The sequence below is a fragment of the Giraffa tippelskirchi genome, chromosome 5, assembly GCF_054371585.1.
Source record: "Giraffa tippelskirchi isolate mGirTip1 chromosome 5, T2T-mGirTip1v1.2.pri, whole genome shotgun sequence".
NCBI lineage: Eukaryota > Metazoa > Chordata > Mammalia > Artiodactyla > Giraffidae > Giraffa > Giraffa tippelskirchi.
In genome coordinates this window covers 39,969,412-39,981,976 of record NC_137279.1, presented here as the reverse complement: position 1 = coordinate 39,981,976, position 12,565 = coordinate 39,969,412, and the positions used below count along the sequence as shown (strand labels likewise).

Below are 12,565 nucleotides of genomic sequence, written 5' to 3'. Positions count from 1 at the left end.
ATTTTAAATATAGCAGGTGGTACCTGTCCATCCCAGACTTCCTAACTATCCCTTCCCTCATCCTTCCTGCTGCAACTGTAAGTTCAACCCACTGTAACAACTTTTCTCATAGCCCAAGCCATCTATTCTGTTCCCCTCAGAGGGGGTGAATGTACCTGGCCCCATGACCTCGTGTGTCAGAGTCTTAGCAGTCTGAAGTCTCTGGTATTGGTTTACTCACATTTACTGAGTGGCAGCTACATACCAGACTCACTGTAAAAAGTTGTAGTGGAAGTAAAGATGTTTAAGAATGGCCAGAAAGCACAAATTAGTAATAAAAATGAACATGTTTCAGGAATATTTCTAAGTGAGTGATTCAATACACTGTCTCATGTAATTTCAGATAAAGGATAGTTAAACCAAAACTGCATCTAACCCAAATCTCACCTGAGCCAGTTGAAACTATTATGCCAATTCATCTCTTCTAAGTAAGCCAAGACTGACTTAATAGCAGTGCTATGGGAAATCCACCACCCCAGCTTCTCTCCCCACAGGCCCTTTAAATGGACTCTACCCTCTCAAGGCAAAGCATATATCAAAACTGTGTTGTCATCCTTACACAGTTTGCAGCCCGTTGAGAAGAAGTCAGTTTGTGCAGAATAATGTTTTTAGATCACATCCATTAGAAATACTAGGTCTTCTTCAGGAGAGGGTCTTCCCTGGCACCATGTAACGGGAAGGTTATCTCTTGGCTTGCCTTCTACCCCAAGGGACTCAGCTTTGGCATCCTCCATCGTTTTCTAGTTTGTAAACTCATCCGGTATTAGGATAGGTTATAGAGGGTCTGAGTTGGAGGGTCCCAACCACCCTCTAGTGCTGTGCAGACTTTCAACAGCACACTTGGTGGCATAGCCAAGCTAGAGAATTACGAGAATGATGATGAAGTCTCAACTATGTCTTAGGAAGAGTAGTCCAAGGAATTGGGCTCACTGGAGAGAAGCATTTGGAGGTGAGAAGAGGCACTCAGGGGCAATGATAATCGTTTTAAATTTTTGAAAGACTGGGTATGTAAGATGAGTAAGGTTCGTTACATGTGTCTCTCAAGGCTGAAGGCTTCCCTGGTGGCTCAGACGGTAAAGAGTCTGCCTGCAAAGTGAGGGACCTGGGTTCAGTCCCTGGTTGGGAAGATCCCCTGGAGAAGGAAATGGCAGCCCACTCCAGTATTCTTGCCTGGAAAATCCCGTGGATGGAGGAGCCTGGCAAACTACAGTCCATGGGGTCACAAAGAGTTGGACACAACTTAGCAACTAACACACTAAAGGCTGAAGAAAGACCAATGGGCAGAAATTATAGTTGGGCATCTTTCAGCTTAATTTCCTAGAAGATTTGTGCCGATAGAGACCATTGTGTTCACCAGGAGATGTGATTCAAGGTTTTCTCAAAATGTAGACTAACTTTGCTCAGTGTGGCTCGCTAAGTTGTGAGGAAAGGGTTTTGTGTGTACAAGGCAATGCCATTGGCTGTATACCATCTTTCTCTTTGGAGAGCTATTCACTTTTGTGTGGGTGTATGTGTTCGTCGGAGTGGTGTTTCATTTTATTACATATTTTTAAAAACTGAAGTGTAACTGACACAACATTATCCTACTTTCAGGTATACAGCACAATGATTCAATATTTGTATATATTGTGAAGTGATCATAGTATGCTATTCACTTTGGCATTGATGCAAATGGGTCTTTATAAGAATTTTGTCTAACTTAGGCATATGAAGGGCTTCCCAGGTGGCTCAGTAGTAAAGAATCCATCTGCCAAACAGGAGATAGGTGTGATCCCTGGGTCAGGAAGATCCCCTGGAGAAGGGAATGGCAACCCATCCCAGTATTCTTGCCTGGACAATCCCATGGACAGAGGAGTCTGGAAGGCTACAGTGCATGGGGTCACAAAGAGTTGGACACGACTGAGCGACTAAACAACAAAGGCATATGAACTCTGGAGGATAGGGAAGTTTGTAAAGTCAAATTCCTTTTAGATCAGGCAAGTAACAAATGTGTGAAGTGAGCCAGGTGTAAAACAGAAAGGCTCAGATAAAGCCTACTGTGAACCAGAGAATAAATGCCCCATCGAAAGGCGGCAGCTGTTCTTCCAGCTGAGCATTGTCTTGCAGGAGTGTTAGATCTTTTAAGAGACCCTAGAAATCCTGAGTGGATATGTGTGTGTGAATATTAAAGTGTTGGCCAATCAGAACCTGTCTTCAAGCCATATTCATCCAGTTGGCCGGTCACTTTCCACTGCACAGGACAGCCTGCGGAGCCAGTATACATACTGGCTGGTATACATACAGTGAGCATAAAACAAAGAACAAGCCGATAGCTACCAGTCTTAAACTTCTGGAAAAGTTGCATCCTGTGTTATGACCTACATTTTCTGTAACTGCTATTCTTCAGTGAGGCTGGTCCCCGTCACCTCTGGGATAGTATACAATTAAAGTTCCCAGTTTAAACCAGTCAGTCCTAAAGGAAATCAGTCCTGAATATTCATTGGAAGGACTAATGCTAAAGCTGAAGCTCCAATACTTTGGCCACCTGATACGAAGAACTGACTAATCAGAAAAGACCCTGATGCTGGGAAAGATTGAAGACAGGAGGAGAAGGGGACAACAGGATGAGATGGTCGGATGGCATCACTGACTATGGACATGAGTTTGAGCAAGTTCCAGGAGTTGGTGATGGACAGGGAAGCCTGGCGTGCTGCAGACCATTGGGTCGCAAAATGACTGAGCGACTGAACTGAATTGAAACTTCCCGGGACTATCAGAGAAGTGAATGTGAGTATATCACATGACACCACCACCACTTCCCCCACCAAGACACATTCTGCAACAATGTAAAGTTGCTGAGGCTGGCTGTAGCTACCCCCACCCTCACCCCAACATCAAGTTTTCAATTTGTGTCTCCAATCTGCCTTCATGGCTCAGCTTGGTGACCGCTACTTCTTGAGTTCCTCTTCTTATAGATTAACCAGTAGTTCTCAGCTTCATGTTGATGGCAGAACGCATGGTCAATCTCAAGGTTGTGTCTGGCTTTTTGTGACCCTCATAGCCTGAAGCCCTCCAGGCTCCTCTATCCATGGGGTTTTTCAGGCAAGAATACTGGAATGGGTTGCCTTTCTCTCCAAGGGATCTTCCTGACCCAGGGATAGAAACTGCATTTCCTGTGTCTCCTGCATTGCAGGTGGATTCTTTACCTCTGAGCCATCGGGGAAGCCCAGAAAAATGGTCCCCAAAGACGTCCTCGTCCTAATTCCAGTAACCCGGGAATATGTTACATTACTTGGCTAGGGGAATTAAGGCAGCAGATGGATTTGACGTTGCTAACCAGCTGACTCTAATATATGGAGATTATCCTAGATTATCCAGGTGGGCCTAACATAATCACAAGAGTATTTAAATGTGGGTGAGTGAGGCAGTAAAGCCAAATCAGTGTGATGTGAGCAATGCTTGGCTGGCTTTGAAGATGGAAGGAACTCAGAAAGCCTCTAGAAGCTGGAAAAGGTAAGAAAGCCATTTCTCCTCTAGAGCCTCCAGTAAGGAACGCAAATCAGCCAATAATTTAGTCCAGAGAAATTTATGACTTCTGCACTGTAGACCTATAAAGTAATAAGTTTGGGTTGTTTGAGCCACTAAGTTTGTGGTAGATGTTATAGCAACAATAGGAAACTAAGAGAAATGTGTGTGATATGAACTTTTAAAATCTACTCATTTGGCCACTTTCAAATATGCAATACAGTATTATTCCTGGAGAAGGAAATGGCAACCCACTCCAGTATTCTTGCCTGGAGAATTCCATGGACAGAGGAGCCTGGGAGGCTACAGTCCATGGGGTCACAGAGTTTGGACACGACTGAGCAACTAACACTAATACAGTATTATTAACTATGTTGTACATTACATGCCCATGACTTGCTTAATTTTTTTGACTTGCTTACTTTTTAACTGGAAGTTTGTCTTTTGACCCCCATTTTACCACCAATGCTGCCTCTTTTCCTCTGCCCCTCTGCCTCTGGCAAACACCAGTCTGTCCTCTGCATCTATGAGCTTGTTTTCCTGTTTTGAGATTGCATCTCTAAGTGAGACTACATGATAATTTATCTTTCTTTGCCTGACTTATTTCACTGAGCATAATGCCCTCAAATTCTGTCCTTGTTGCAAATGGCACTACTTCATTTTTTTTTTAATGACTGAATGATATTCCATTGTATGTGTGTGTGTATCTCGTGTCTTTATCCTTTCATTCATCAGTGGACACTTAGGTTGTTTCCATGGGTTGGTTACTGTTAAATAACACTGCAGTGGACATAGGAGTACAGCATCAGAATTTTAAAAAAGCTTTCTAGGTGATAATGTTGTACAGCTGAAGTTGAAGCCCACTGAGGGGAAGGTTCTATGAGTGGCTGTGTTCTGAGGTAAGGAGGAAAGTTAGTTGCTCAGTCGTGTCTGACTCTTTGTGACCCCATGGACTATAGCCCACAAGGCTCCTCTGTCCATGGAGAGTCTCCAGGCAAAAATACTGGGGTGGGTTGCCATTCCCTTCTCCAGGGTATCTTCCCAACCCAGGACTGAACGCAGGTTCCTGTGTTGCAGGTAGATTCTTTACCATCTGAGCCACCAGGGAAGCCCTAACTGATGGGACGTTATTCTCATCAGTGAATATAGCTTAGCTCTGAGATGCAAGCAGCAACTGTCACTTGGTAACTGGACTGTGGTCTCCCACCTTGTCTAGGAAAAACAACCTGTGGTTCACCTTTACTCACATTCACAATACTCTGATATCACGTGTGCATCCCCTCCCCCCCATACTTAATAGTTCTCCAACTCTGACACCAACTCTGTCATACAATTCAATTCAAATCTGATGCTGTCTTTCTGGGGTTAGTGCAGACCACACAAGACTGTCCCCTGACCCCGCTTCAGATCCCGTCTCCACATTGCAAGTCCAGGTTGTCACCTGTGCTTCTGATCAATTAATGGGCTTCCCCGATGGCTCAGCAGGAAACACAGGAGACTCAGGTTCAATCTCTGGATTGGGAAGATCCCCTGGAGAAGGAAATGGCAACCCGCTCCAGTATTCTTGCCTGGAAAACCCCTGGACAAAGGAGCCTGGCAGGCTATAGCCCAAAGGGTCACAAAGAGTTGGACATGACTAAGCACGCAGGTGTGGCAGTCTAATCAACTGGCTGTACATGGAGGTTCTTATGACCCTCTCCTCGGGTTTGACCATTGGTCAGAGTGCTTCACAGAACTCGGGAAAACAGTTTGCTTAGATAACCAGTTTATTATAAAAGAATACCACTCAATAGCTGGATAGAAGCGCTACACAGGGCAAGGTTTATGGGAAGGGGTGTGGGGCTCCACGCCCTCTCTGGGCAGCCCCCCTCCTTGTATCTCCATGTGTTCACCCACCCAAAGGCCCTCAGAGCCTTGTGCTCATGGGAGCTTTTGGAGCCCTCATCATGGAGGCACCCGAGATTACTAACCCTCCATTCCCCAGTGGGTGGGAGTGGGGCTGGGGCTGGGGATGAAAGCTCCTAGCTTCTATCATATCAAGGCTTTATTACTGACCCAGGTTCTTGGAGTCTTTAATCAACAGAAATGAGTAGGAGGCCTGACAAGAATTGCAGGCGAGTCTTGACTGGAACTCGTGCTGCAGCAGGAGGGAGCGAGGACAAGTAACAGGTGCCTGGATCACTCTCCAACAGGGCAAGCTGGCCTCTTGAAGAGGGTGAAGTTTGGGGCTGATGGCAGGTCAGGCTGGAGGGATGGCTTAGGTGGTCTGCCCACCCCTTGGTGGGGCTGTGTGCAGGAATCATCCCCCTGCTTCTGCTCCTGGCTCATCAGAAGTGGCCTGTTGGATTTTGGTCTTTTTGTATCTTGTTAATAATTTGCCCCAACTGCACATGTAGGCAGTTATTCTTAGTTTCTTATAGTTTCTTTGTATTCTGTTGCTCCAGGAGATGTGTGTCCAGGTGCAAGCACTGCAGTTAAGGATCCTGGGTCCCAGCCTGCCTCAGCTTGGTCTTTCTGATGTCTAGCTCTCATCCAGGTGCCTACCAAGAGTCACCCCTTAGATTGAAAAAATTATCCTATCACCCAGGAAATGGCAGAAGTTTTAGGAACTCTATGGCAGGTCACAGGCCGATATGAGTCTGTGTGTGCTCAGTCCTGTCTTAACTCTTGGATGCCCCATGAACTGTAGCCCACCAAGCTCCCCTGTCCTTTGAATTTTCCAGTATGAAGACGAGTGGCTTGCTATTTTCTTCTCCAGGGAATCTCCCCAACCCAGGGATCAAATCTCTCGAGTGTCTTGCATTGGCAGGCGGATTCTTTACCACTGTACCACCTGGAAGGAGGCTTATATTACTATTTCACACACCTGTACACTGGTGCACACCTCAGCTCTTTGCCCTTTGAGTAGAGGACAGTAGGATGAGAAGATTGGCTGTGCTGGGGGTGATTTCCTCCATGGGGCACAGTGGCCACTCTCTCAACTGTAATTGGGCCTCAGCGAGCATCCTAAGGACTGCTTAATAAAATCCAAAGGCTTGAGCAGAGTAAGTCACAGGTAATCCAGTTTTCTCTTGTGGTTTGTCTTACCATTTCGTTTTTTACAAATTTGTCCACTAGTAATGGTCAACAAGAAGTAGAATTCTTTTTTTTTTTTTAATTATTTATTTGTTTTTGGCTGTGCTGGGTCTCTGTTGGTGCATTCGGGCTACTCTCTAATGGCAGGTGTGCAGGCCTCTCATTGCAGTGGCTTGGCTTGTGGAGCATGGGCTTAGTTGCCGTGCAGCATGTAGAATCTTCCCAGACCTGGGATCCACTCGGTGTCTCCTGTATTTGCAGGAGGATTCTTAACCACTGGACCACCAGGGAAATCCAGAAGTAGAATTCTTTTTGTTACATTTATTTTTAATTGAAGTCAAATTGTGTTACAGTATTGTGTTAGTTTCTGCCAAACATCAACAAGAATCAGTCATAGGTACACATATGTCCTTGAATCTCCCTCCCACTTCCTTTCCTACCTTGAAACTCCCTCCCACCTTCCTTCCTTCCCACACCTGCTAAGAAGTAGAATTCTTAAGTTGGGATTTTCTTTTTTATACTCAATAGGCTTTTTTTTTTTTTTTTTTTTTGAGAGGCTGGTCTGTGCCAGACACCATGCTCTTGGTAAGGATCCGTGGAGGAAAGAGATACAACTCCTGTTGTTACAAGCCTCACTAACATTGCAACACCTGGATGAATTCTGGAACCAGCGCCCTGCCTCCCGTTCCCCCATGTACTTAAAGAGTGAGGAATGTACAGAAGACAGCCAGGTGTTTGGTAAGTCCTCTTCGATCCTTATTAGGACGGACAGGAGAGAATCAACTCTCGGTAAACGCGGCCCCCTTAAAATGACTGAAGGTGTGGCCAACTGTTTCGTTTTTTTCTAGCTCCCGTCTGAGCTGGTTCCTAAACTTCCCAGTAGATGGCGCTAGAAATCACATTTAAGTTCTAGGTGGCTACAAAATTTCCTTGGGAAAGGCAGATCTCTTTCAAGGACTTGTTCTACCCAAACCACATTTCCTGCTTTTTTTCTCTCGTGTCTGAGGACAGACTCCTCCGTTGCCTGCTTTTCTCTCTCTACCCAATATCCTACCCACTCTGCTCTTTCATCTTTTTTTTTTTTTTCCCTTCCCATGGATAAAGAGAGGCTGATTTTTCTCCAGTCAAGGAGGTCTGCAATGGTGGAGCATTGCATAGAGGGAGGAATCCCTCTGCCCAGCATCCCTGATTTTAGAAACAATGGTTGAAAGTGGAGCAATGGGATAATTCTAACAGCTTAAAGCTAGGAAACGTATAAGAAATAAAACTGTAACAATACTTACCTGGGCGTGTCAAATTTTCTGCCAGATGTCATTTCTATTATAGTAGTAAATTACTAGATAAGAAAAAGGTTGGTTTAAAAAAATCAAATTTGATTGAAATAATGGTTTGGATATTTTTTAATGTAAACCTGCCTGTAGTGGGTTGAACAGTGGCTCCCCAAAAGAAACTTCCAAGCCTTAACCCCTGGAACCTACACATGTAACTTTATTCAAAAAAGGGTCTTTGCAGCTGTAATTAAGAACCTGGAGATGAGATCATCCTGGATTGGGGCAATTCTAAATCCTATGACAAGGCCTTAGAATAGATGGGGAAACAGACAGAGAGGGGAGACACACAGGACTGAAGGCCATGTGAGGACAGAAGCAGTTTGGAGAAATGTATCTACAAGCCAAGGGATGTCAAGGATTATAAACAGCCACCAAAAGTGAGGAAAGAGGCATAAAGCCATTCTCCCTCAGCCTCCAGGAGGAACCAACTGTGTCAGCACCTTGACTGAGGACATCTGGTTCATAATTTGAGAGGATGAACTTCTGTAGTTTTAAGCCACCTAGTTGTGATAATTTGTTTTGGCAGCCTCAGTAAATGAATGTTGTTGTTGTTTAGTCACTAAGTTGTGTCTGACTCTTTTTGACCCTATAAACTGTAGCCTGCCAGGCTCCTCTGTCCATGGGATTTTCCAGGCAAGACGTACTGGAGTGGGAAGCCATTCCCTTCTCCAGAGGATCTTTCCGACCCAGGGATCAAACCTGGGTCTCCTACATTGGCAGGCTGCTGCTTTCCTGCTGAGCCACCAGTAAATTAATACAATGGTCTAACAGGGTTTTGTCCCTGCCACGCTACAGAACCAGAGATTGGTCTCTGGGCCACGTGTTACCCGCAGATGTGTTTAGTTTAGCCTTCACAGGACATTTTATGTGAAATGGATTTCTTTGGAAAATGTAGAAGCTCTGGTAATGCTATGCTCACATTGACCTTTGACTAGAGCTGGTAAATATCTGTCCCTTTTAGATCAGTCATACTTGCTGCTGTCCCCACTGTGCTCTATCTCCCCCTCATGTATCTATGCTACACACCTGGTCTTGCGGGGATGTGAGATTGTAGCTCCTATATATGCATCAGGCTTGGTGTGTTAAGAGATCCAGTCCTCTCCTTTAGAATAAGAGGAAAGAAGCCCCTGATTTTGCAGTCAGTGATTATGGAAGGTTTTTATAAAGCAACACAATGTAAAAGGCTGTTCTGAAATCTGGTTGCTCAATAAAACTACCTGGAGACCATTTTCCATATGCAGATTCTGGACTGAATCCCAGACCACCTACATCAGAATCTTGGCTATGTGTAAGGTGATAAGAGTAGGACAGGAGTAGAGACCAGGAATCTGCATTTTTCAAAGCTCTCAGGTGATTCTTGAAGTATGAATTTCCTATCCCACTGGAGATCTTTGAAGCTTGTTTTTTTTAAAAGGCTTTTCCCAATAAAATTGGAATGATTTGCAACATTTTGCAGAACTAAGGGTTTGAAATGTGTTAAATTATTTGTATTTAAGTATCTACAAGTGAAGAGTGGCCAAACAAAGTAATTCCTTTTAATAAGAGCAGAAGAACAACAGCTAATTAATATTAGTGATATATTTTATTTATCTAGACAGTATTTCATAAAACCTTTTTTCTCTGTTTTGGTGGTGAATGGGAACAAGCTGAGGTCCTTACTGAACTGCTGATGGGGCCTGTAGAATACCATATTCCAGGGATAATACTGGTTAAGTTGAGATGTAATTTACAATTCTGAAACAACTATTTCTAGCTTTTCTTCTTTACGATAAGGCCTGTATCTCTACCAGTCTCCTGGGGATGCTAGTAGACCCCCTTGAAGGGATGAATAAGGAAATGTGAAGGTATTTAAATAAAATTGTTACCACAATTTTGGTCAAGGAAATTTACATAACTTTGGCAATTCTCCAAAGCATTGCATACAAACTCAATTGACAAATACCTTGTTAAATGATTCTTTCATTCAATAAACATTTATTGAGTGTCTACTATATGCCAGGTACTGTTCTAGTTCCTGTTCTCATGAGCCTTATGTCTGAAGAAAAACAAGCATAGCTTCATTAATACGTGGCAGATGCTTTTCACAGGAAGCATGCTTATTATATGGATTATATTAACTTTTTTTTACATTTAAAAGTTTTATCATTATTTACATATTTTTATTGACATATAATTGACTTACAATATTGTATTAGTTTCAGGTGTACAACATAGTGATTTGATGTCCTTTTACATTACAAAATGATCACCATAATAAGTTTAGTTATCATCTATTACTTTCAATTCAGTTGCTCAGTTGCGTCTGACTTTGCAACCCCATGGACTTCACTCCAGGCTTCCCTGTCCATCACCAACTCCCGGAGCCTACTCAAACTCATGTCTATCTCCTTGGTGATGCCATCCAACCATCTCATCCTCTGTTGTCCCCTTCTCCTACTGCCTTCAATCTTTCCCAGCATTAGGGTCGTTTCCAATGAGTTGGTTCTTCACATCAGGTGGCCAAGATATTGGAGTTTCAGCTTCAGCATCAGTCCTTCCAACGAATATTCAGGACTGATTTCCTTTAGGATGGACTGGTTGGACCTCCTTGCAGTCCAAGGGACTCTCAAGAGTCTTCTCCAACACCACAGTTCAAAAGCATCAATTCTGCAGCGCTCAGCTTTCTTTATAGTCCAACTCTCACATCCATACATGACTACTGGAAAAACCATGGCTTTGACTAGATGGACTTTTGTTGGTAATGTCTCTGCTTTTTAATATGCTGTCTAGGTTGATCATAACTTTTCTTCCAAGGAGCAAGCGTCTTTTAATTTCATGGCTGCAGTCATCATCTGCAGTGATTTTGGAGCCCAAAAAAAGTCTGTCACTGTTTCTATTGTTTCCCCATCTATTTGCCATGAAGTGATGGGACCAGATGCCATGGTCTTAGTGTTCTGAATGTTGAGTTTTAAGCCAACTTTTTCACTCTCCTCTTTCACTTTCATCAAGAGCCTCTTTAGTTCTTCGCTTTCCGCCATAAGGGTGGTGTCATCTGCATATCTGAGGTTATTGGTATTTCTCCTGGCAATCTTGATTCCAGCTTGTGCTTCATCCAGCCCAGCGTATCTCCTGATGTACTCTGCCTGTAAGTTAAATAAGCAGGGTGACAATATCCAGCCTTGACGTACTCCTTTCCCAATTTGGAACCAGTCTATTACCATACAAAGTTATTAAAATAGTAATAACCATATTCCCTGTGTTGTACATTATATCCCCATGACTTATGTATTCTATAACTGGAAGTTTGTATGTCTTAATCCACCTATTTTGTCCTTCACCATGCTATTCCCCCTCTGGTGACCATATTTGTTCTTTGTATGAGTCTGTCCATGTTATGTTTATTAGCTTTATTTTTTAGATTTCACGTATAAGTGAAATCTTACAGTGTTTGTTCTTTTTTTAAAATTAAAAAAAATTTTTTCGATCGTACCACATGGCAAGTGGAATCTTAGTTCCCTGAGCAGGGATTGAGCCCATACTCCCTGCACTGGAAGTGTGGTGTCCAAACCACTCAACCACCTGGAAAGTCCCAGTATTTGTCCTGAAATCACTGCTTTAAGTATGGTTGACTATTGGTTATTTTTAGATACCTTTAAGTAAGTTAAAGACTATTTCTAGTTTCTAAATGTTTTCAAAAATAATAAATGGATATTGAATTTTATTAAATTCTTTTCTTATATCTGAAAGTGAAAAGTATTAGCCGCTCAGTTGTGTCCGACTCTTTGCAACCCCATGCACTATAGCATGCCAGGCTCCTCTGTCCATGGGATTCTCCAGGCAAGAATACTGGAGTGGGTTGCCATGCCCTTCTCCATGTATTAATTTAATTTTAAAGGCACCTATGTCAACATGTCCTGCAGAAAACCCAACTTGACCTCTCACTGAAAATTAGTTCACAAAAGCCATGAAGTGCAATTTTCAAGTTTAATTTCTCTCAGCCGTTTTATAATTTAGAATGCACAAGTATTGTACAGATTTCTCTCTAAAGACTTTATATTTTTAATGCCATTGTAAATGGATCCTGCATAGAAATGGGAAGGATTCTCTCTCCTGTACTCAGCGGTATTTCTTCATCTTCTAAAATAGTGCTGCCGGGGGCCAGGTCAGGCCTTTCAGAAATTCATCAGCTTCTGCCTGAAATGCCCTCGGGTGGCACCAACTTCTCTGCGTCAACTTTGCCCTCATAGACCTACTCTCTCCTCACATGCAAAGCCATGGCTGCAGCCTTGAGCGCTCCTCACCCATATCAGATGTACCTAGGATCTTCAGTCTCCTCTTTACTGAGGTTCTGCTGGGACCTATATTAGATGGAGGACCAGAGGTCACCGTGCAGGCACACAGGAACAGGGATAGAAACTTTGATATTTTCTTTAATATCTTCTCTCAGCATTTATCAAACACTAGCTAAATACCAGACACCATTCTGGGGCAGTAGGATATATAATCAAGACACTTGCATTTTGATAAGCCATCAAATTGGGTTAGGTTGTCAAAGACCATGGCTTTGGGAGGTGAGGGTGGCGAGAAGTGAAGCTGGGCTGGCCTCTCTTATTGCCTGGCTCTCTAGGGCATTGCTG

The 12,565-nt window shown here is 43.4% G+C and overlaps 1 protein-coding gene across 1 annotated transcript in view; it reads left to right on the top strand.

The window, feature by feature from the left end:
• The first annotated feature begins 7,174 nt into the window (after positions 1–7,174).
• DNM3 (dynamin 3) overlaps positions 7,175–12,565 on the top strand; it is a 653,888-nt gene continuing 648,497 nt past the window's right edge. Inside the window, exon 1 of the mRNA XM_081489464.1 lies at positions 7,175–7,356. Within this exon, the coding sequence (XP_081345590.1) occupies positions 7,331–7,356 (26 nt within the window). The 5' untranslated portion in view covers positions 7,175–7,330. The remainder of the gene's footprint in view (positions 7,357–12,565) is intronic.